This window comes from Pezoporus wallicus, unplaced genomic scaffold (assembly GCF_028554395.1).
Source record: "Pezoporus wallicus isolate ANWC-B61680 ecotype Strahan unplaced genomic scaffold, APGP_CSIRO_Pwel_v1 contig_161, whole genome shotgun sequence".
In the NCBI taxonomy this organism is placed as follows: domain Eukaryota; kingdom Metazoa; phylum Chordata; class Aves; order Psittaciformes; family Psittacidae; genus Pezoporus; species Pezoporus wallicus.
In genome coordinates, this window is record NW_026642654.1 from 11,923,239 (window position 1) to 11,949,084 (window position 25,846).

The 25,846-nt window shown below is 39.2% G+C and overlaps 1 protein-coding gene across 2 annotated transcripts in view; it reads left to right on the plus strand.

The window, feature by feature from the left end:
* The window catches only part of ARHGEF10 (Rho guanine nucleotide exchange factor 10), a 117,597-nt gene that overhangs the window by 59,282 nt on the left and 32,469 nt on the right, over positions 1–25,846 (plus strand). For both annotated transcript variants that reach the window (XM_057431698.1, XM_057431697.1), the window contains 6 exons: positions 15,830–15,945; positions 17,750–17,877; positions 18,361–18,461; positions 19,703–19,824; positions 23,645–23,731; positions 25,175–25,398. In XM_057431698.1, the coding sequence (XP_057287681.1) occupies positions 15,830–15,945; positions 17,750–17,877; positions 18,361–18,461; positions 19,703–19,824; positions 23,645–23,731; positions 25,175–25,398 (778 nt within the window). The remainder of the gene's footprint in view (positions 1–15,829; positions 15,946–17,749; positions 17,878–18,360; positions 18,462–19,702; positions 19,825–23,644; positions 23,732–25,174; positions 25,399–25,846) is intronic.

Below are 25,846 nucleotides of genomic sequence, written 5' to 3' on the forward strand. Positions count from 1 at the left end.
AGACTTCTGTAACGTGAACCGTAATACAACTTCTTTCTTTGGAAACTCTGAATCCATAAACTGGTAGCAAGTCTTCTTCCTTGAAACATGAATTACTCTTATTTGTCCTAGTTCAGAGTTTGATGCACAAATGCATATAGAGTTTTAAAGCATGAATGTGTGTGGGCGTGCAAAAAGGTTATTTTGGTGTTGTGTGCTGGCTGTTCTATGGTAGCTGGTCATGCATATGTTCTTTATCCCATAGTTAAAGAAAGGAAGTTTCAATAAAAATGACTGGCCACCCTATTGCTGTGAAATAAGAGTCTGGACACAAATAGTTATGACAAGGTAGAAGTTGCCCATACATAGTATTGTACCCTTACAACATAATAACAAGTGTTTCAGAAAAAAAACTTGAATTTTCATTTTAATGAATGTTTTTGAAGCAATATGCCAATAGGTAATTTCCTCCAAGTTTCTCTCCAAAAATGACCTCAAGCTCTGAAGTTTGCAAGTTCTTTCTGTAGTTAATCCCTCCTACAAGCCTGCCAACTGCCCTCAGGAGATGTATGAATTTCAAGAACTTACTTGGTAGCTAGCCTTTCATGTATAATGTTATTTTTATAGTCTGTATTTTGCCTAAATACTGTACTTTTATGTGCATTTAATATATTTAGATTATGATCCCTATTAATGGACTAAAAGGTACATGAATTTTGGTGCTAGCTCAGGGAATTATTTCACACTATATTCCTTTAACATTGCAGCATTGGAGTCATGAATTTTCCCACAGTTGTGCTGAAAGGAGGCATAAATGTTATGCTTCAGGATGGCCTGAGGTGCAGATGCAGCATTTAATACCCCACGTATTCTCCAGGATGGTTATTTTCAGGTCTTCTTGCTCCTCCCTTTGTAAATAGCCATAGAAAATTTTTGTAGGTACTTATGTATCAATTTCAAGGGTGACTTCATTCTTGCAACTCCTTTTAGCATTAATGGACTACTCTGACAATATTAAAGCTCTTCTATTATCATTTACCAGCTGCTGTATTCATGACCCTGAGAGGAGTCTAATAAGGGAGCATATTACTTAGAACTGGGAGTCTTTCTCATAGGTGAGTGTGGGAGGAACAGCTTGTTGAATATTCCTGCTGCAACTTTGTGCAGTGGCTTCACAGCTGATTATACCAAATCCTTTTCTGTCAGCAAGATCAGATGGGGATACGGAGCATGAGGGGAGAGAAAATAACTGTTATCCAAATATTCCTTTAGAACCTAATTTAACCTCTTGGCTTTGAGGTTTTTTCAGCTTCATGATGTTTAGTGACAATATCACACTTTGTACATCATTTGTAGCCTCAACCTTCAGATTAAATGGCAGTTAGGTAAAAGATGAGCTGAACTAATTGTTCTTTTGGTAAGTTCTGATTGTTGTATTCAGCCTTCTAATAAAAGGGAACAAAAGATAAGAAATAAAAAGGCTATGAAGGATACTGGTTATACAAATGAATAAATCTTCCCTCAGCTTTAGTCAAACATTTCTGCCAGATGGCCCAACTAAAATTAATATAACCGATCATGAAAGCAGAAAAGCATAGCCTTGCCATTTGCACATACTGCTACGTCTGCGTTAGCTGTTACTCTGAATGTAGACTTGTCTAATTGGCCTATATAGACAAGTTTGAATACACACCTCATTGTGTTAGTTATTCTATAGAGTTGCCCCTTAGTTTCAGTCTTCTTGGCTGCTAAAGATTACAGAAGCTCAGAAAGTACAGCCTTACTGAAGAGAGAAGGGGACTGGTAAGACTTTGTGTAATGGTCCATTGTTGCTTGTTAATTTGCATATACCAAGATGCTGCATTTTATAGTTGATGATGACACAATCTTTATTATCGTATTGTTGGTGAGACTATTGGGTATTTACCACAAATTGCAAAGCACATCCCAGTGGCCTCATCATATGTGGTTTTAATAATATCTAATGATCAAGAACAATTTGGGATGCTGCAAGCAAAATCTTCCTTCGATGATGTAGATCCATGTCTCAAACCTTCTATTCAGTTCATTTCCAGTTTGCAGGAACTGAAGAGAGAAAGAATAATGATGATTCTGTGTAAAAGCGTTAAGTAGCAGGGGAAAGTCAAGTACTTGACCCCTGTGAGGCTGGTATTCTCACAGTATTGCTGTGGTTAGCAAGGATTTTTGATGGGTTCTGGTTATGTCCTTAGAATTACTGGTCATTAGTTATATTTCTCTTATCATGGTAGTTTCTTCTCTGCCAAAATCCTTTTTATGAGGAGCCAACTGTCATTAGCATATCTCTATTTTCTATTCACTAAATGAAGTTTATAGCATGCTTGGAGTCACACACACAGAGTATGCTAGAGATTGGAAGGGACCTCGAAAGATCATCTAGTCCAATTCCCCTGCTGGAGCAGGAACACCTAGATAATGTTACACAGGAATGTGTCCAGGCGGGTTTTGAATGTCTCCAGGGAAGGAGACTCCACAACCTCCCTGGGCAGCCTGTTCCAGTGTTCCGTCACCCTCACTGAGTAGAAGTTTCTTCTCAAGTTTAAGTGGAACCTCTTGTGTTCCAGTTTGTACCCATTACCCCTTGTCCTATCATTGTTTGCCACCGAGTAGAGCCTGGCTCCATCCTCGTGACACTCCCCCTTTATATATTTATAGACACTTATAAGGTCCCCCCTCAGTCTCCTCTTCTCCAAACTATAGAGACCCAGCTCCCTCAGTCTTTCCTCATAAGGGAGATGCTCCACTCCCTTAATCATCTTTGTTGCCCTGCGCTGGACTCTCTCCAGCAGCTCCCTGTCCTTCTTGAACTGAGGGGCCCAGAACTGGACACAATATTCCAGATGCGGTCTCACCAGGGCAGAGTAGAGGGGAAGGAGGACCTCTCTCGACCTACTAACCACCCCCCTCCTAATACACCCCAGGATGCCATTAGCCTTCTTAGCCACAAGGGCACAGTGTTGGCTCATGGTCATCCTGTCGTCCACTAGGACCCCCAGGTCCCTCTCCCCTACACTGCTCTCTAACAGGTCGTTCCCCAACCTATACTGGAACCTGGGGTTGTTCCTGCCCAGATGCAGGACTCTACACTTTCCCTTGTTATATTTCATCAAGTTATTCCCTGCCCAACTCTCCAGCCTGTCCAGGTCTTGCTGGATGGCAGCACAGCCTTCTGGCATGTCAGCCACTCCTCCCAGCTTAGTGTCATCAGCAAACTTGCTGATAGTACACTCAATTCCCTCATCTAAATCATTGATGAATATATTAAATAATACCGGTCCCAGTACTGACCCTTGAGGCACTCCACTAGTTACAGGCCTCCAACTAGACTCCGCCCCATAGACTACAACTCTCTGGCTTCTCTCCTTCAGCCAGTTCGCAGTCCACTTCACTACCTGATCATCCAGTCCACACTTCCTCATTTTAGCTGTGAGGATGCTGTGGGAGACTGTGTCAAATGCTTTGCTGAAGTCAAGGTAGACCACATCCACCGCTCTGCCATCATCCATCCACCGTGTTATTTCCTCATAAAAGGCTAAGAGATTGGTCAAACATGATTTCCCCCTGGTGAAGCCATGTTGACTGCCCCTCATAACCCTCTTATCCTTGATATGCCTTAAGATGGTACCAAGGATAAGGTGTTCCATCACTTTCCCAGGGATGGAGGTGAGGCTGACTGGTCTATAGTTACCCGGGTCCTCCTTCTTGCCCTTTTTGAAGACTGGAGTGACATTTGCTTTCCTCCAGTCCTCAGGCACCTCTCCCGTTTCCCAAGACTTGGTAAAGATGATGGAGAGTGGTCTAGCAATGACTTCCGCCAGTTCCCTCAGCACCCACGGGTGCATCCCATCTGGACCCATAGATTTATGGATGTCCAGATTGCTCAACTGATCTCTAACCCATTCCTCATCGACTAAGGCAAACCGCTCCGTCGACCTGACTTCATCTAAGGTCTCAGGGGTACAGGGCTCTTCAGGACTGCCTGCAGCAGAGTAGACAGAGACAAAGAAGGCATTCAGTAACTCTGCCATCTCTGTATCTTCTGTCACCAGGGCACCAATCCCGTTCATCAGTGGGCCTACATTGCCTCTGGTGTTAGTTTTGTCTGCCATGTATTTGAAAAAGCTCTTTTTGCTGTCCTTGACCCTTCTTGCCAGGTTTAATTCTAAGGATGCCTTAGTCCTCCTAGCTGCCTTCCTACATCCTCTAGCAGCAGCCTTATATTCCTCCCAAGTGGCCAGCCCCTCCTTCCATGACCTGTAAACTCTCCTCTTCCACCTGAGCATACCCAGCAATTCCCTATTTAGCCACGCAGGTCTCTTGGCCCTCTTCCTTGACTTCCTACGTGTCGGGACGCTCCGATCTTGAGCTTCTGCTTTCTGGCAGAATAGTATACTTTAAAGATGCAAACTTTACTTTGCATGCTACAAAGAAATTAATAGCTGAATTTTAATTAATCTCATACAAGCTGTAATATGCAGCTGCTGAAAGGTTGATAGGTTTTATTGGTACATATAAATCAAGGACATGCTTTAGTACTGTTCTAAGGTGGAAAGCAAGGGCTATGTGAACTTGGCTTTTATTAGGCAAAATCCTCAATTTGCAGCTTTCTACCCAGCTCTGCTTTGCATACCGGTCTTTTGTCTCTGAATTCTAGAGGAGAACACGTTCAGCGGCTGTTAAATTCACTTTTTCTTTTTTAAGCCCTTTGTCCTTTGATAGGAGAAACTGTGTGGACTGAGGATATGGTGGGAAAAGCAGGAAAGTTTTCCTTGAGTGTATTCTGCTATGCTGCTCCTGTCCTTGATGTGCTTTTGCTTTATTCCTGTTGTTCTCCTCTATTCTGAATTTTAGTATTTACACTGTAATGGGCTTGCTTGCATGTTTGTGGGTGAGTCTCACTACTTCTGTACCTCAGTTTCGCCACGTATAAAATAAACTGTGCTCTGGGTAGAAACCCTAAACACTGGAAGCACCTTGAGCATCTAATGTGTCCAGAGGGAAGTTAATGGAGGCCACTGATCATTTAAACATGTCCATAGGTAACTGGGATCTTCAAATATCATGTTACCTCATAGATGAATTTAAAAAGGAATCAGTGACCATTCAAATACTAGGTTATTGCTAAATATTTTTTTAATTAATTTTGTCTTTCTTATTTTAGATGCTGTAAGCATTTAAAGCAAATTAACATGTTTGTTATCTTTTTTTTGTTAACATATGCTGCTTCATCCTGAATAATTTTAGTACTTGAAGGGATTTATCTGCTGGCTATTTGCTTGGCTTTTGGTTTATTAGAGGGTTGGGGTTTTTTAGTTGGCTTTTGAGGCAATATATACTTTCCAGAGATTCAGTTTCTCGGACTCCTGACATCTGTTATTATGATTTTGCAGCACTTTATGCAAACTGTTGATGGTTTATGAAATGTGGTTTCTGTGCTGAGATGGATGCCTACCTTTTTGGTGCTGCAGTGAAAGCAGCCACCCCAAGTTGTCCATTCAAGAACAAAAGGGGTGAGCTGTAAAAGTTTTTCACAATGATTTTATTTAAGAAGACCAGACTAGAGAGTCTATAAAAGCAAATGGAGAGAGCTAAGCATCCTGCCATTTCTGGGTAGGAAACCAGTGCCTGTCAGCAGTATTATACAGCTGATCATGACACATATGCAGCATAGCCTATGACTTAAACAAAGAACTGTTTAATTTGAGCCATATGGCTAAAGGCTGAAAGAGAAAAAGACCCACCTGTACTATGTATCATGCAGTCATTAGATGCAAGATAACAGTAAAATAAAAAAAAAAGGGTTACCGTGTTTATGGCTGCATTTTAGTGGTATTTTTTTGCTTCACAGGTTTATAAATCCTAACTGATTATCAAACCTCAGCACTGCTAAACCATGGCTTCTCTCCTTTCCTGGTCAGACTTGCAGGAATACATTTGTACTCCAGCTTCCATTCACCTGTGGCTTTGATCTCCGTGGGTTTTGTTTATTGTCAGTGTAGTAGTGACACAACCCTGAAGTGCAGGCATGATTCCTCTCATCTGAGTTTCCTTCTATGTGATGCAGTTACTTCTTCTAGGTTTGCAAGTGTTGCCAAGGAAACAGGTGTGGATGTTTGATGGGCTGTAGTGTGCTCATGTGTTTCTGTTGATGTCTTGCTCAGTGGAAGGACAGCATTTCTCAAAAACGGAGCTTGTGCTGCTGTGATTGCCATCGCTATTAAAGTGAGGCGGTTTTGCTGGTTTGTCTTCCCCAAGTCTATATTTCTCATTAAAGTTGTCAACTTTATCATCACTTTGAGGCTGGAGAAATGCAATGCAATGTCTAGGCATATCAACTCTAGTGTTGGTGATAAGGTTTTAAAAGGATGATGTGTCATGAATTGCTAGCTGAACTAACTTTCACCTCTGTGAAATATGTATGGAGTAATAATGTAAATTTTTATGTTAAAGTTATTAAAAATAATACTGTACACTAAAGGATATCTACTGTGTTCATAAGCATAGACTAGCATTGACATAGAATCATAGAATCATAGAATAGTTAGGATTGGAAAGGACCTTAAGATCATCTAATTCCAATCCCCCTGCCATGGGCAGGGACACCTTACGCTAAATCATATCACCCAAGGCCTCGTCCAGCCTGGTCTTGAACACTGCCAGGGACGGAGCATTCACAACCTCCCTGGGCAACCCATTCCAGTGCCTCATCACCCTAACAGTAAAGAATTTCCTCCTTATATCCAATCTAAACTTCCCTTGTTTAAGTTTGACCCCGTTACCCCTTGTCCTATCACTACAGTCTCTAACGAAGAGTCGCTCTCCAGCATCCCTATAGGCCCCCTTCAGGTACTGGAAGACTGCTATGAGGTCTCCACGCAGCCTTCTCTTCTCCAGGCTGAACAGCCCCAACTTCCTCAGCCTGTCTTCCTACAGGAGGTGCTCCAGTCCCCTGATCATCCTCGTGGCCCTTCTCTGGACTTGTTCCAACAGTTCCATGTCCTTTTTATGTTGAGGACACCAGAACTGCACACAATACTCCAAGTGAGGTCTCACAAGAGCAGAGTAGAGGAGCAGAATCACCTCCTTCGACCTGCTGGTCACGCTCCTTTTGATGTAGCCCAGGATACGGTTGGCTTTCTGGGCTGCAAGCGCACACTGCCGGCCCATGTTCATTTTCTCATCAACCAACACCCCCAAGTCCTTCTCTGCAGGGCTGCTGTGAATCTCTTCTCTGCCCATATACTAACAAAAAACCAGAGATCTAAATAACACCAACTTGGCCTGTTCAACTGGGTGACATTAAATAGTTCACTTGTTAAGTAGATATATGTTTCTAGTTGGCAGCTTGGGTGTAGAATAAATTAGGTGTTACATGTTTGTCTCACCCACTTAGGATGAGAGTCTTCTCTTTGCCTTTTGTATTTGTTAGTGTAGTTATAGGGCTTGATGTTCACCTCCTATAAGCCTTTTTCTGTGTTGCTAGGGGTCTTGTCGATGAGTTGACAGAGTAGTAAAATGAGTGGAAACCAAGCTATAAGCAAGCGAGTGTGACTAGGGAGATAGGCTCCTCAGCACAATTTCCGCCTGAGTTGTTATAACTAGTCTGTTGGGAACTCTAGGGAAAACCTTTAGCAACTTGGCCAGTTTACGATCACCGGCAGACCTGTCTTGAAATCCCTGCAGTACTTTGATCATTAAACATCTCCATATGTGTACTTTCACTGCCTGTTTAAGTCAGTGCTTATCTTCTTGCATCTGGTTCCTCTCTTGCCCTTCATGCCCATGCAGGTGCACCTCGGAGATCCTGTACAGCCCCTCTTCCTCTGTGGGAGAGGGCAAGAGCTTCCAGGTCCATGATGTCCTCAGCCTTTCATTTTGGGACCTGTGAGAGGAAAGGGCCATAACATCTCTTTCACTCTTAAATTCTCTGGTTCCAAGATTTCCTTCCTCATGGGAATAGAGGCAGGAGCTGGAGTTCCTCTGATCCATACCTGCAGTCAGCACCTAGTGCAGGAAGACACTTGACTGTTGGCCTGGCTAGAGAGATGTTGAGGAGCTGGGCTATGGAGTCTGCATTTGTCAGCGTATTTGGGTTCCTGTGTTTCTCCCTCTTGTCCCCTACTGCTTTTGCTTACTTCAACATATCTGGTACAGTACAGCTGCTTCTGTCAGCAGGAAAAATATTTATGGCATTTTATCTGTGAAATTCCCTGTTGGCCAGGATTAACTGGAGTTTAATATAATCCTGAAGCCATGTTCCTAATGTATGAGCTACTTGTCACCATCTCAAGAGGCTTTGCATTTCCTTGGTGTGCTTGCATTATTTTACTCACAAATGGTATAGCATTATGAACTTAATACCTTATTCAGTATTTGTAGTTGCAAGCTGTTGATTTTATCTTTATAGTGCTCAAACTGTGTGAATAAGCAGGTTTGCGGTTGAACTGTAGTTTTTGTGCAACCTGTTTCTTCGGTATTCAGATCTGATACAGTGAGCATACAGCGAGACAGGTCTCAGCATTCATGTAATTACCCGTTGAAAGCAAGGTATTAGCAGCTGACAGGGAGGTGAAGCCTGTTAAAATACTTTGTAAGAGTTGAGACTTGGGAGGTTTGTTTCCCAGCACTGTTCTATGTGTACTGGGTGGCATTTGGTTCTTTGTGATCAGGACTTGAACTCCCTGTCTTGCATGGCAGTTTGAATAAATACATTAAAGAGTTTTAGAGGCTCAGATATCGAACTCAGTAATTAAGCTTACAAAGATTACTTTTAGGTGAGTACAAGATTAAAATACGATTAGACTAAATAATGTCATTTCATGTTTATGATAATGCTCTTCATGTTGGTTGATGATGATGGGTCCTGACTGTATTGTTAATTAGGGTTGCTTACTCCGGGGGTTTATTGCTTATCCCTTAATATTGTGTATGTGCTTGTGCTGCTTCTTTCTGCACTGAGTTACTAAGCTTAATTTAGGGTTATGCTTTAAAGTTACATGTGAGTAGCTGCTAAGCTTTTCATTTATGGCTGCCACTTGTCTTCTGAGGTTGCTCCTGACTTCCCATTTGCTTCAATTTCCAAACCTGGAGACTGGTATGCTCTCTAAATATTTGTGTAGTTTGGACCTGAGAGTCAGGTGAGCTACAGTTGAGCTACGGTGGCTCAGATATTTTGGGTGCGTGCAAATGTGGAGATCATGAGTTGGATTTGATGTGAAAGAGAAAAAATGGGTAAGGCATAAAGTCTGCTTTTCTCTTATGAACTTTAAATTGACCTGTGGGCTTGTTTACATCTTAAACTAGGATTTTGGATTCACAGGACTACCTTTTTTTTTTAATTATTATTTATTTCACTGAAACTCCAGTTGGCCATTAAAATGCTCTCACAAAGGAGAAACGAGAAAACAACCCACCCACATGCTTCTCTGAGGTGTCTATGGAAACAGGATCAGCATGAGTGAGCAAGTGGAAGGACACAAATCGGAGGAGGGTGGTGCTGAAGGAGCTGTCAGGGGCTTTGCTTACATAACTCAACGTGCAGGAAGCTTGTTGTTCAGCATCTAAAAATAAAATCTCATCTGCTTTGTCACTGGCTTTAATACTCATGCAGAATTTCCAGGTGGAAGGTGTCGGAGGTACAGAGCAACTCCCTTGTCAAATACACTTTCTGGTGCTGGTGCTTGGATTTGTCAAGTTCTGTGCAAGAGAAGGTTTTGGTGCAGCAGGGGATCCTCATCACTGGCCTTCCAGAAAAAGCTAGGTGTTCTGATGTAGAGGGTTTTGTAAAGAGAAAGGGAATAGTACTTAAGAATGGGCATCAGTATCAAGTGCTAAATGAATGACAATTCATTGGAATCCAGGTATTCCAAATATTCAGAAACTTTTTGCCAGCTCTTTTTAACTGTTACTGAAATAAATTGTTTGTATATAGAAATGCCACATAAAGATCTCCTTTTCCACTTTCACTGAGGCAATCAGTTCCACTAGACCTCCTCAGGAAGAATGCTTTTCTCCTTTTGACAAGTTCTCTTTCCCAGAGCAGCTTCAAGGTGTTTGTCCTGTGTGTTTTGTGTACCAGATCCAGGAGCATGATCCAGTACCAAGTGTAGGGGAAGAATTTTTCAATTGCAGCTATAAAATCTTGGCCTTTATTAATGGTTTCTGGTTTTCTTTCTTTACATTAATTATCAAGATCTTCAAAGAACAGGAAGCTATTTAACTTCAGGTATAACGCTGTCTCAGACTGTCTCCATTCTTGTCCCTCATGAAGGTGGGTATCTTAAAATTGAGCAGTGGGGTGCCCATCATTGGTTGATGGAAAAAAAAAAAAAATCAGTGAAACATTTCCAGGAAAAAAGTCACTTTTAAAACAAAATAATTGAATATTTCTAACTGCACTTAAGTAGCTTTAAATATAATACGCTACATTGTCATAGTTTAACCTAAACATGTTAACCATCTCATGACATCTGCCCAGTTTATTATGAACTGATCAAGAATTCATCTGGTATTGTGATGCTTTGCTTTCCAGAACACTGTACAAGCTTCTCAAGTTTAGACACGTGTTGCAGAAGGGGCCTAATCTTTTATTATTTGTTCTGAGTGAGTAATTCTAATACAAGTACTAGTTCAGACACAGCAACTTTTGAAGTCACCTCCCACATATATAACTTCTCCCCCACTCCAGGTGATTTTTGTGCCCAACGTGAGGGTTGAATCTTTTCCAAATCTCTTCCCTTCAAACACTTGGTGTTTCAGTATGCTGCCTGGATGCATACAGATGGCTCTGTGGGAGGAAGCAATACAAATTTGCTCAGGCTCAAAGACCAGATTGCAAGTGGCAAGTCAAATTTGGGATCTACCAGCCTTTCAGAGTAGCCTTCGGACCTGGCATGTTCTTCAATCTCCTCAGTAGTTTAGTGGTACCCTTCAGTAATGCTGGAATTATAGTCAGCAATATAGCTTTTCTCAGTTTTAGTTACGGTTTTCACATGTCGAGCATTTGTGAACTTCTATTTTGTGTAACACCTAGTTGACTTCAAGGCTCTGTGTGTCTCAGAAATAAAGTAATCTTTCAAATGACCTTGAATTCCCATGATGCATCAGTTCTCACTTCATGTCAGTATGGCTTTTTATAAAGCAGTTTGTATTGATGTACTGTGGTTTTGAACCATGTGGAGCAAAGGTCATTACTATAATAATACTCAAGGCAGATCTTGTCAGGATTGGTTGCTTTGCAGTAAAAGAGATACCCACGAATGTATCTATTAACAGCCTTTGTCTTTAACACGATATACAATACAGAAATGCTTGCAAGAATAGTTGTGATATTGAGAATATACTGAATGAGGCTTTTATTTTATTTGCATGCCACTTGTTTTTGTGTAATGCTATTACATGAAAAAAAAAATCCTTCTAATTGGGAATAAACAGGAGTTTAATACAGGAAGGGACCACCTGAGCCATTGTGTTTGCTTACCCAGGAATAGACATGTAGGTGACTACATCTACTCTAGGCGTTGCAACATTATTTTTTTTTCCCGTTTTGTAACATAAATCTGTGATAAATGAGTAATTCACGAGTGAGGATCAGAACATACAGCAAAAGCTAGTGGAAAATGTGTACAAGTAGCAAATCACCATGGTAAATAGATGTGTCCCTTAGTAATTCTTTGAAAGGAAGGATAGGGTGTGATCAGCGCAGGATTATAACATCCAATATGCTTGTGGTGCCCATGATAATTGAGAATTTTGAGGAACCGGATAGGCAGCGGTCCCAAGGGAGAGGCTGCTCTGCCGGTGCCCATTAAAGCAGCTGCCTCTGTGCAGGAAGAGAGCTCAGCTGCTGGCTGTGCTCCCTAGTAAAACAGCCTGCTGCCAAAGGGGGGAGTTCTCCCCCTCTGCCCATACCCGAGCATTAGCACACAGGTACTTCTCTGTACCTGTGTGTATTCATGCACAACTCTGTACCTGTGTGTATTCATGCACAACTTCCCAAATCCGTATATTGCCTAAACCAACTGACTTTAACCACACCCAGGGAATTTGCTGCAGGCTTTGAAAATGCCTGGATGTAAATGGGCTAAAATCGCTTCTGTTTCAATAACAATTACTTCAAACCAGGCAGGACTAGTGAATTTAAAGCTGCTGTGCCGAAAGTAACTCCGGGAAATGAGCAGGTAAATAAGTGTTTAGTACTGTATTCAAATGTATCTTGGCTAAGGAGCAATTTTACATAGCAGCAAAAATCAGTTTAAACTTTGACCGCTTTTCTTCCTTCTAAAGCAAGTGGCAGTTTTGTTTTCTTTTTTAACCTTGAATATATTTCACAATAATGCTGTGCATGGAATTAGGTATTTTGCATGCATTACTGGTGTTTGGCAGTGATCTTGCCTGTTGCAGGGAGGCACGAATTCCTCTGGTAAAATCGTAGCAACAAAGGAGCTGATGAAAAAAATTCCTGCTAACTTACATGTGGCCAAGATTTCACCCTTGATCTGTAGGCGGAATGCAAAAAATGTTGCCTCCAAAACCCCAGATGTGGTTATTGGTTACAGCACACTGTGTTCTCCTCCCTGGGCACACTGTCCCCTGTAACACATAGGATGTGTCGAGCTGGGGAGAACTTCCTCTAAACTCATGGAAGGTTGGGGTTGGTTGGTTTGTTTTGTTTTCTTTTTTCACATTGGAAAAATAAATTGTTTCGGAGCTTGATAATCAGCAAGACTAGCTTAGAAATAGGAAGGAAATGGCTGCATCATTTGTGAAACATTTCAAAGTACAAAAAGAAGCCAACCACGTTAACTGCTTTGGAGTGAAGCCAAGAGTTTTTCAGTGCTTTCTAAAGGGGAAAAAAAAAAGGTGAACACCCACCCCAAGATAGCCAGCAATCAAATGGTCAGGGAACATGTGTGGGCTGAAGCAGCCAGTCTTTGGCTTTGAACTGAGAAACACATCTGATGAACAGATTAGTGTGCCCCCACCTCCTTCACCCCAGAAGAACCCTCCATCAGACAATTCTCAGCTATTTAACTAGGAGTCAACATTTCGTTAACCACCAAGAAGCTAATCCTATGTGTAAAGAGTAACTTTACAGGACCCCGTTCACAGATGAAATTGTTGTAACTCATTATCCAGACACAAACCACATGGACAGTTCTCAGCAGTCCTCTGAGTCCATCGTTGCTGATCTCTGAAGCCTAGTGATTTTTCTGTGTTCCGGTTTTGTGCCCACTAAGGAATTCCATGAAAGTACAATATGAGCCGTAGCTGTTGATCTAGTCCTTGACTGACTATTAAAATTTCTTCTTAATTTGGCCATTTCTTTTGTAGAGCATCAGAGATGGAGCCAGGCTCCTTTAATTATGAATTGATCTGCTTTTTGGCTTTCTTTCCTGTGCTGCCAATGTGATCTTTAATGAATGAGCCTAAAGTGACTTCTGTTTCATTTTTCTGTGTGACAGAATTTCAGATGCCAGGTTAGTTTATCTGCTTTGACACTGTTATTTGCATCCTTTTTATCTTGACTTATAAAAAGCTTATAAAATATGCATGGTGGAGACAAAATAGACTCAGATGACAATTAGTGAATGAAAGTAAAGATTTATGCCTTATTCCCAAATCTGGAATGAGGATATTTGTAAGAGTATTTGTAGCTCCAGGAAGAGGATTGTAGAGGACAGCTCTTTTCAGGCATGCTAAATATATATACACTGCACAGGGCAAGTCCATCTGTGTAAATAGTTAAAGTTTTCCTTATGGCCTCCTTTGAAGACCGTGGCATAAAGTCCTCTTGGGTCTACCTTGCAGTCATTCTTTTTCATAGTGTGGAATAAATGTGATGATCTTTTTTTATGGACTGATTTGGTTTTAAGGGTAAGAAAGGCTGGATTGTTCTTTTAATTAACTTTCAGAACAGGCAAAGAAGGGTGGATGAAAGTTGCGTCTATTTTCTGGCTGGGTAAATAGTAGTAAGTGCCGTAGTAAGTCACTCCCCTATTTAGTGCTTAAGGGCAATACACAGAAATTCTTTCATTGATTCAATTTAACAGAAGATTTAAAGGCAAGAGAGTAATTTGAAAATTTATGGGAATGTGTTTAGGTTCATCTGCTTAGGTTAATGTTGCATTTTCCTGCAGTGAAGTGAAAAATTCAGAGATAAAGTAACCCGTAACATTTTCCTTTAGACTTTAAATTTTGTTCTCTTCAAGGTTTAAGGCAGACTCCTCCCTTAATACAGTGAGTTGTGTTAAAGAAAACCATCCGGTGATGTCTTCAACCTGTATGATGCTTCCAAATAGGGGCATTTCTTCAGAAAATAGTTATTTTGATATGTAACTGACAACATACTAATGATTTAAGATGAATTGTCTTGTGTGTGTTTATTTTTCGTGTTTATTGTAGCTTACATTATTTTGATAGCTTTGTGTTTGGCTTGTTGCGCTCTGGTTTATACGTTGGGCCCTGTAGCAGACATACGAAACATAGGTGCTCAAAATGTCTTGGCCGGCAGCTGTCCTGAGTCCAGCACTGACCTGCCTGTGTCCCTGCTCCTGATCTGTCTACAGAGTGGGTAGCCAGCATCATATTTAGATTCTTGCCAACACAGGTTTGAAATCCTTCTGCTCCAGGGAAATTTGCCACCCCTAATTAGCTCCAAAGTTGTGGTAAGGATGAAGCATCTTAGTTTGGATACTATGCTCTGTGAGCTAAATAATCTGTGGGGGTTTCCTGGAAAGATAATCTAGCCCAGTTCCTGTCATATAGCCAAAGGGAAACATGCTGACTCTGTATGAAACAGGGTGGGGCTCTTTACAGAGAGAGAGTGCTGTTTCCACAAGAATTATATACCCATCCTGCTCCTAACATCACGTCTGTAAGTCAGAGTGTATTAGCAAGAAGCTTTGTGCATTTTAAGTAGACAGTTTATCCTACTATCAGTATAATTTTGGAATGAACGTTATCTTCAACACATGTATTTATTGATGGCTAGAGCAAAATGTTTCTGTTGCTGTTAAGATTTGTTGCTGGTCTCAGTGAAAATCCTTTCTTTCACTTGACCATGGTTGCAATAAAATTTCAAGTGATTCAGTGAAATTGCAGGCTCATGTTAGAGTTAGGATGTGGGTATATGATTCAGAACTGCCTTGCAATCGATTAAACAAATTGAGTTTTCAACCACCATAGTGAAGGATACAAATAGCTTTTTTGGCTTTGCTGTGTGACCAAAAGCAGCCTTCAGGAAGGATGTTTAAACTGAGGTGTAATAACAGCACGTCTGCTGCTTGGTGCTAAGCAAAACTTCCATGTCAGCAGGAAATTCTGGAGCCAGTGAAGCTTCAATGTTTGTCATAGTTCTAATGCATGCTTGTTAAAACTATATATAATGCTCTCAGTCATACTAGATGAACAAACATGAATTGTCGTTGTAGCTGTGGAAGGCAATAGTAAGGTGAGCTAAAAGGATATGTCTATGGGAATGCCTGTATGTGTGAAGCTATAAATAAAATACTACTACCTGTACTTTCCCGAGATGCATTTCCAATTATCTGTCTGCAGGGATATTAAAATGGAATATCAGTGATATGTGTATAAACAAAGCACTCTGATTTTTAGGCGCAATGAAGACCCTAGCTGCACATTGGTGTGTTAGTTGCTTTTAAAATCTAAAATGAGCATCACCGATTTTGTTAACCTTGCTTTTCATAGTGCTAAGAATTAGCAATATATGTTAATATTATCTTTGCATGCTTTCCTCTTTCAACCAAGAATTATATCTTTGTATATAACGTTATGTTTTTATTCATTTTAGACAAGCTCTATATGGGACCAGGGCAACTGTACCATGATCTGCAGAACCTTTTACATGACTTGACCGTAATTGGTCAAATTAGTCAATTAATAGGCAGCCTTAAAGGAAACTATCAGGTAATAAATAAAGCTGGATTTATTTTTGAAATATGTTCCTGTTGTAAGGTACCATAATTGTCTCTCCCTAGGAGCTGTGTAAGGCATTTTTTAGTTCTCTCTGTAGACTGTAATAATTTTTACCTCTAGTAATTAATTCACTTTAAACTATTTAGCATTATGAGTAGATTATAGTGGTCTTTCTAATCTTGTAGTATCCACTTACACTTAAAAACAAAAAAGAAAAACAAGTGTCTGCATTTGCTCAGTAGCTGATAAGCTTATATGGGAACACAATTACGTTTTGATCTTATGAAAATGCATTCTTGCAGTTAGACAAGGTAATAGAAGGGTGGTTATTTGGAGGGAGCTCTTGATGCCCATCTGAGCTCATAATCCTGGCTATGGGGACGAGCTGTTCTTAAAACTGAGTGCAAATCACAAAAATATGAAAAGGATTCTTAAGGGAACTTCGAAAGTAATTTGCTTTGGCTTTCTTCACATTCCTTTTATTTAGCTTATATTCTGGCAAGTGGATGCAATAATTTAACAGTGAATTTCAAAATAAGTTATCCACAGTCTGAAGACTTAAAAATAAAAATATATGTATGTATGCTTTTTTGCCCTTCGTTTTACTTGCTTTATGTATGCTTAGGCACAATTTTTAACTCTTACCTGCCACCACAGGCTGTAAATATATGTGTGTGAATATGTATATGGAAGCTGAGTTTCTCTTGGGATATCTTGTCTTCAGAATCAAGGGCATTAAATAAAACAAAGTTTTGTGAAAATATGTACTGTGAAGGAAGTTTATGGAAACAGTGTCTTTGGACAAATTTCACAAGTATCTGAAGGTAAACTTCAGCTGCATTTTTGGGAATATGTACAGCAGAGATACAATAAGATGTCACCCATTAAGATATACAGAACCTTTCTGCCTGTATTTCTAGTCAGAGCCTTACCCATTTTCCCATGGCAAGGAGGTTGGAACGTGATGATCGTAAGGTCCTTTCCAACCCTAATTATTCTATTAAGATATACAAAACCTTTCTGCCTGTATTTCTAGTCAGAGCCAACTATGTTCTGAAAACTTAAAATTCAATCAATGTTTCCAGGTAGAGATGTTTTATTGATAATTAGATATGAGATAATTAGAACAGTGTGGTTGAGGAATGAGGTCAGCTTCCTTATTTCTGAAAAAGACCTCGATTTTCACAAAATTCTGACTGTGGAAAATTAGTGTACTTTTGTGTATGAATACCTGTTACTATTGATGCTTTAAGTGTCACCCAGGTGTCCTTTTGCCTTCTGTGACCAACCACTCTGCTTGCTTATTAACTCAGGATATTAGTTCAGCATCGTATTTAAACAGATTCCAGCTGCACAGACAGCTTTCATGATGGCTCTGTAAACATTTTAGATCAAAGATTTGAACAAAAACATATTGGCAGTATGATTTGTAGATGTTTTAATGAGATATTCTTTAGAAACAGGATTTGTGGGTTTTGTACAACCCACTGAAATGAAGTAAAAGTGTTGTGTGTACATCTGATGCAACTTTACATAATCTGAAAAACATTTGGGAGTGTCATCTGTATATCATCAAACTGAGCAATGTGAAATCCAATCATCAGATCAGATATGTTGGAATTTTTTTTACAGATATTTTTGAAATGTGTTTTCAAATATGGCTAAATTTTCCATGATTAAAATGTGGATTAAGTGAGGCCTAGGTGCCAGAAATTGTTATATGCAGGCATCACCTTAGCCTGATGGAACTAGGCCAGTAGGCTGGTATTGAATCTTAGCTGTTCTAATTTTTCAGAATTTAAACCAATCTGTAGCCCATGACTGGACCTCAGGTTTACAAAAACTGATTTTGAAAAAAGAAGATGAAATCAGAGCGGCAGATCGCTGTAGAATTCAGCTGCAACTCCCAGGAAAACAAGACAAGTCAGTAGTAATCTTGATTACAAAACTTTCTAAATGGGCTTATGTATTAGACATAGAAGTATCAGGGAGTATTTGGGAGTCTTTAGTTTTACCCCTTTTCTGTCTCCACAGTTAGCTTCTGACTTCTGCTGTCATGCCACAATGCTGGAAACTTGCATGTTCCAGGGCAGCATTGTAGTTTTTCTGTTCCTCAGCCCTGCATTCCAGGTGCAGGAAGAGAACAACTGTGACAGTGACATCTCACAGGCAACACCGTTATATTCTTTCACCAAGGGAGTGTTCTTCTTGTACCATGTCATGTAAAGTGTAAGAAGATGGGTGTATAGCAAATCATAGCCTGAATGCTTATATCAGAGCTGTGTCTTTGCCTAAGTATTAGAAAATAATGAAGGTTCATCTTACTCAGTGTTTCTAGCCTTGACTGAATCTCATACTCAATGGGTTTACAGTGGCTTATTGTTTTGGGTTTTTTCTGTCTTGCAGGTCTGGGCGGCCCACTTTCTTTACAGCTGTGTTCAATACATTTACCCCTGCCATCAAACAGTCCTGGATCAGCAACTTACAAATGGCTAAACTGGCCCTTGGTAATTCTTAGTTACTTAAATTTCCTGTCAAGTTTAGGAAGCTCTCAGTGTGTAGTGTAGGGTTTGTTTGTTTGGGGTTTATTTATTTTTATTTTTTAGAAAAATTACTTTGAGAAAAATTTATCTGCAGATAATAAAATTGCAATACAGTGAATACTAGTGATTGTGTATCACTACAAAGTAATGATGTTATATGTAGGATGGGGGTTATGAAGGAATAGAATTTCTATAGTACTTTAATAATGTGGTAATCATTATTAGTTATTATATCTAAATTTAAAAGAATGAGATGCCCTATAGGACGGATAGGTGAGGAATTATTCTGTTATAAACTTATTTCTTCAGATCTTACGAACTTTACAAACTTGGAACTTCAGATTCACATTTCTGAGTTTTAGCTCAATGATTTTAGCTTGTAAAGCCAATGGGTTCATTTGGTTAGCTTTCTGAAAGGGAAATAAACTCATGGGTGTAGTTCTAATATAATGCACTACTTCTGTAGTTGGATATGTAGAACTTGAGGTTTTTTTTTGGGGGGGGGGGGAGTTTTTCTATTTTAACATAAGTTTGTAGTCTTCACTAGAAGGATTATCACAAATAAACCTGGTCTAAATGGGAGCAGTAAAGAATGTGCTGTCCTGTGATGTTATTAGTTCCCTGTGTTTGCACAGAGGGCATAAATTTCCAAAGATACTTGGGATTTTGAATGTCCATGTTGAGAAAGATGAAGGCTATGCACTTTCTAGAAAGCAAAGTTCACCAGCACATCCTCAAAATACAGTGTGGTATGGTACTTCAATGGTATTTCAGTGAAGGCTGGCAAAATAACAAAAATAAGAAAGAATGGATGTCTACATCATTCCAGGAGGAGAATCCTTGTAGTTTTGAATAGTTATGATTAGTAGTTAGTAGTGATGTCACACAGGCAGAGAAATGCTATTTGCAAATCAGATTTCCTGAGATTTTCTGTCCTATTTTAATAACCTGGTTGACAAGATCATTAAGAGAACACGTTTTCCTAGTGAAAGGTTCTTTTTTTGCAGTATCAATATGTATCTGATCTACTATATTGAATTTTTGCTCATATTTTTATGCTGTCATTCATGCATATATGGCAGAAGAACAGCCTGATCAGTATTAACCAATCCTGACAGAATTCTTTTCTATTTCCGTAGAGAGGTGTAGGTGAATGTTCAGTGTAAGCATTGTGGAATATTTGTTGTTTGTTCTTTCCATTGCAGCTGAGGATAACCTGTTAGGTTGGTTCTGTGTAGAAGATGATGGAAATCAAATCAAAAAGGAGAAACATCCTCTTCTTGTTAGACACATGCCAGTGATGATGGCCAAGCAACAGGAGTTTAAGGTGAACAGAATTTCTATATGAGATTACCCTTGCTTTTTTTTTTTTTGATATAACTGCTAAAGAAAACCATATTGTAAATACATCTATTAGTTCATATTTATTATTTCTCTTGAGTTACTACTTTGATGTAAAACCAGTTGCAATGGAAGGTCCAAGAGGGCTACAGTAATGCAAGATACTGCAATCTTTGAAGCATTGGGAAACATAGCGTTGACTTTCATATAGTACATAATCTTTTTTCGGGTGTAAGCTCATCATTCAATGAAAGCAGAACTGCTGGGAGTTATGAATTGGTCTCCAAGTTTCCAAGTGCTTATTTGAGGCTCCAAACTGTCCTGCAGTTTACAAAGTGCAGGAATCTGTTGTCCATGATAGCTGTCCTGTACTCGTGTGACTGTGTTACAGTATCTTCCTCAAATTTCTGATTTTCATTAGCACACTCAAATGATGCTGTAAATGGTCGGGGGGGGGAGGCGGGACGTGCTAGGAGGGTAAAAGAATGTCTCCTTCACAGGTTGACCACCCGAGAAGGAGAAAAAAGAAGTGTAATTGCTAAGCACTTCTATTATATACCTCCCAAAGTATAAAGGTGGTGACCACACTGGGAAAATAAGCCAGATCACTTTCGTGATCAATGATTCTATTGTATTACAAGTCATTACCATAAAGTACAATGAGACAAGAACCTTAGCCCAAGTCCCACACTTGAAAAATGCTAACACAGCAAATACTGGCTCTAAGTAAGGTGTGATATACTGAAACTGTGAGATCAAGAGAAATGGGGAGGAGAATCAAAAGAATGTAACTCCCATGGGTTAAGAACAGTCCAGTTACTAAGGTATAGCAGAAACCACTACTGCTACCACCAATAATAATAAGAAGAGAAATAACAAGGGAAGAGGATAAGATACCACCCACCGAAACGAGCCCGACTGAGAGTGCCCTTTCAGGTAACTCCCAGTTACCTCCTCAGGCATGATGTGCTGTGGTATGGAATACCTTTTTGGCCAGTTTGGGTCAGGTGTCCTGTCCCTGCTTCCTCCCGGCCTCCCCTCCTCCCTGGCAGAGCATGAGACTTGCAAAGTCCTTGGTCAGAGTAAAACATCATTGTTATCAGCTCTGTTCCCAGGCCAAAAGTCAAAACCACAGCGCTGCACCAGCTACTAAGAAGGAGAAAAATTGACTGCTACTGCTAAACTCAGAACATACAGAAATAGTCTTAATGGTTCATTTTTTAAGGTAATATGTCAATTTGAAGTCATATTGACCTGACTTTAATGCTGAAAATAAGTACAGCATATCCAGACCAACAGATGCAAGGGAATGGTGCTAGGTACTCTTTTCAACAATTCTTCATCAGGATTTCTTACTGACCATCAGTCAAGCTTGTGCAATAACACTAATGGTAGTAAAATTGTATATGGCTAGAATCCCAATGTTAAATTGACATCATTGCATGGATACTGCTTAGAGCAGTAAGTCTGCAGACCTCTTTGTTAGGACAGCCTACACAGGAGGGAAGTTCAGCTGGCAGCTTCACTTCCAGCATGAGTATACAGGCCTGGATATTGGGGGAAAATGATTTCTAGCTGCAAATGCACTTGAAATGTGTACTAGTGTTAAATCAAACCATTCCTTTGATACTGGTTTTCAGAGCAGAACTGTTGTTTACAACAGCCAAAGTCTACTGAGAGTCTCTGGTCTCCCATACAACCATGGTTATTCTTGTCTTTTTGAACAGTCAGCTTTGAATACTTTCTAAAAGCACCACTGGTGAAATAACCCAGCTAATTTATTTTTCTGCAGAAACTTAAAATGTTTATGTCTTCTTAGAGCCTATGTGTTTGTAAGTCCTGTAGCTCCATGCCAGGAGCCTTGAAGACCCAGGCTAAACTCCTGTAATCAGGTTACAACAGGATCTCCTTCTTTTGAAAGGAAAGGCATGTCTGTGGTCCCTACTGTTGGGTCATGGCCTTTGCTTTGGTCACCTCAGGAGAATACAATGTGTGGCAGTATTTAGCTGAGCTTTGAGTCAACTTTACCAGTTTTACAGCTCCTTAAAATAATGTGGGTGTGAGCCCAGCTATAATGCCTGATTCTCCTAAATCCTCAATATTACTGAAAAAGATGATCTAAGTATTATTGGTGGTTTCCTTCAGCCTTAGCTACGGTTTGGGGTTAGCCCACAGCTTGGGGTGGGAAGAGACACTTTTCTTGGCTTGTTACATATCTGCATGCTGCTCAGGCTGCTAGTGTAAGGAGCGTGTTACAACTCCCATAAGAGCAAGTTTACACCCCAAGGCAAAGAGCTTCTCTCAAGATTGAAAGTTAAACTATGAGGGTTTAACTGTGGAAACGCATCACTGGTTTTGACTAAGATGCAATGTAACACAGAGAAGCAACAAGCAGCCCAAGAAATATCCAGCATGCAGGCCGTCTTGTCTTTCACTAGTGATGTATTTAGCTGTCACAACTACTGTAAATCACCACTATGAGTAAATAGCTTCAGCATCTGTTAAATGAGGCATGCTACGACTGGCATGGATAGTGCTTTGTTCTTTTTTCCATCTATTGGTTTCCATCTTTTATCCTTCTAGTGAATTGCACTTCTGAAAATTAAGTAAACTGGGAATTTAGAAACCTTAACTTAAACCTGCTCATTATGGTGAAGATGTCTAAGTTAATGCTAACCAAATTGTCTCTAGTACTGCAGTATAATCACCATGACATTGATGTCTAAGACAAGAACATTACTGTTAATTATAGAGAATTTTGTCTAAAAATAGGTGTCACACCTCATCCAAAACCTTTTTATTCTCTACACAGTTATGAATTGATACTATATATTTTAAAGTGCTTATGTAAGCTTTAGGGAGCTCTGCCATGGATATTGGGGAAAATAGAAATCTACGACTGTTCAGAAAAATGCCTGTTTTCAGAACCTTGGTGCTTGAATGATTTTCAGAGTTGGGGTGGATTTAAATATACATCGAGTCTGGTGTTGCTTTCAGATTTTTCTTAAATGGCTTTCATAATAAGATTATGAGTATGGTTATTAATTTACTGACATGATAACATGAAGTTGGGAAGGGATTGGAGTAGTATGGTTGATGGTGTTAACATTCAAAATGAGTAACACACCTGGAGAAATACTTTGAGGAAAACCATAAAAAAATAGAAGGGCTGATAGTCAGTAGGACGGACACACAAAGCATGCTCAGGCAGAAATAAAGAGCTTCACAAGTACAGACCAAGGAGGTGTTTGAGTAGAAGGTCTATAAAACTAATTTTTCATAAGCCAGTAGGCTAAGGATTGGTTAAGAATGTAATATTTTTACAAAGAGAAAATAATCAATGTGATGTGTACAAGCTTCAGAAGAGATATTCATGATGTATTGCTGCTAACAGCTCTGCTGAAGTGAGAAAGTTCTGCACTCTCAAGTATATGAAGCCAGTTTATCTGCCGGAGAGATGCCAGTTGGAAAAGGGATGATAAAAAAATTTAAAATAAAGAACTAAAAATAATTTTTCTTAAATTTTAAAATGTAATTAGTTGATAATAGTTGATAGTCCAGAAGGAGAGACTCGCACAGGGTCAAGATATTTCAGCCTCATGTGTAAAAGGACACTGCAGAAGGGAGGTATGTGGTGGCAGAGATGAGAAGTAACAGACTAATGATCATGGCAAGGATGATATTAGGGTGGATTGGTTCTTTTGTGATTCTTTGATATCTTTAAATGCCATAGTTAATTACAGACTAAATTGCGCAGAAACAGGCACATCTTCTTAATGTGGTGACTGCTCTCTTTTCCTTTGAAGATTGAATGTGCTGCTTATAACCCTGAACTATACCTCTCTGGAGAAACGGAGTCAGACTCCTGTGCCATGGAACATGGTTTTCTTTGGGTAAGTGTAATCTTAAAAGCTAAAAGGGGGCTGTCTCCTATTCCTCTGCTTTTTTTTTTATTTTTTTGTGACTCGCCACAACATATGGATCTGAAATAAATTTTGGGATTTTTTTTTTTCTGTTTTGTTTGTTTGAAGATGGACTTCTATAAAGGATACCTAGTAATTTTGTCCATGGGATCTCCCTGTTCTCTGTAGGGTGTTGTGTATGTGTGTGAGATTTATTAGTGTGGCACAGAATGAATCCCAAAGTGCTGAGCACATTCAGGAGTGAGTTATGTTCTGATTTACAATGAGGGCTGCTAAAACCCATATGAGCTCACACTGTCCTATTGTCTGTTTTCATGTTTTAAAAAATGCTTTAGCCATAAATAATCTGTTTAAGTCTGTACATAGGAAAAACATATTCTGGCATATTGTAACAGCCCCATATATGCAGATATTCCAGCAAAGTGAGATAGCCAATGCTTGAAAAAAAAAAAACCCACAAAACAACAAAAAACCCTAATGATTTCAGTAGCTTTTCTTGTTACTAAAATACTGAAATTTTAAGGGAACCCTTGTGAAATAAACGTAGAATTTAGAAATAGTCTTTGTCAGTGGTCTTATTCATGGTGATTCATGTAATTTCTTTTTGCTTTGTTATTTGTAAACAATTATCACAACTATATGCCAGTAAAATCTTTCTGCTGTCACAAAATGTTCTTTCTGTTTGCTGCGTGTTCTCATTTCATATAAACGGAAAGAGTTGCTATATAAAAACACTGTTGCTTGGGCAGACATTTATTTGTTGGGCTTTTTTGTGGTTTTTTGTTTTTTTTTGTTTGTTTGTTTGTTTTTGTTGGTTTTTTTTTTTACTTTTCCCAGGTCTCTAAAATGTACAGATTTGTGGACATATTGATGATACTTAGTTCTGGATCAGGATGAAATTTAGGACTCTATTTCAGCAACTTTACAAAAGGGTTTATATTAATCCCTCTTTGTTGGGACAGAGCATTTATTTGTAGACCTGTAACTGTGTAAAGGACAGGCCTCAGCTATATTATTTGTTTTAAGAGTCTGAGATGACTTAGAACACTGGTTATTAATATATTACCATTGCTTATTATAATTGCATCACATTATGTATATACATGAGTAAGACATCAGAATAGGACATAATATTACTTCTTTCAAAAAAGAACTGGTTTTGTGACTATAGAGGGGAATTTTGTGTATATAATGTTTTGATGTCTCTTGTATTTGTGCTGAATTATTGACTTATGTCTTAATGCATGAAAAATCATATTCACGCATCTAACTTGAGATGTGTTCCTCAATTAACATTCCAGTCATTCCTTCTTATTAACGCTTATCTTCCTGAAGACAAGTATCAGTTGATCATCTTTTGTATTTTTATTTTTATATTCTTTATTTTATTTTTATTTCCTCTATCCAATTCAGATTGGCAGTTGTACTAATCAAATGGGCCAGATTGCAATAGTCTCATTTCAAAACTCCAGCCCCAAGGTTATTGAGTGCTTCAATGTGGAATCACGGATTCTCTGCATGGTCTACATACCAGAGGAGGAGAAACTGAAAGAGCAAAATAAGGCTCTAGACTTGGAAAATGTTCTTGCAAAAACTGCTAATATGCCTACTATTTGCCTTGGCATGGAAGAAGGAAGGTAATTCTTATTTTTAGTGTATGGTGTATTATTTACTCATTAGGTTCACTATTCTATAGCAAAATTCTGTGAGACTTCCAAAAACAGTTTTCTTTAAAAAAAAGTATCTGTGTGGTATCCCAGTGACCTCAATTTATCCTTTCCATCTAAATAAAGAAATATATTTACATGATTTTAAAATATACTGTATAGTAGTTGAAATTAAAATGTGTATTTTTGAAAGGATTAATTCATCACACATCATGTTTGAGAAATATAAATACTACTTTTATAATGTTACAACATAATCTTTAGCTATTGGAAAATTTTCAGGATGACGAAGTGTTAATGAGGAACCCATTGACCTTCTACACTGTGATACTGTCCAGGATTTGTCATGCAAATAAATAATATTGCTGTTTACTATTGAACTGTTGACATGAAGCATTTTGCTCTGTTTGAACTGGTG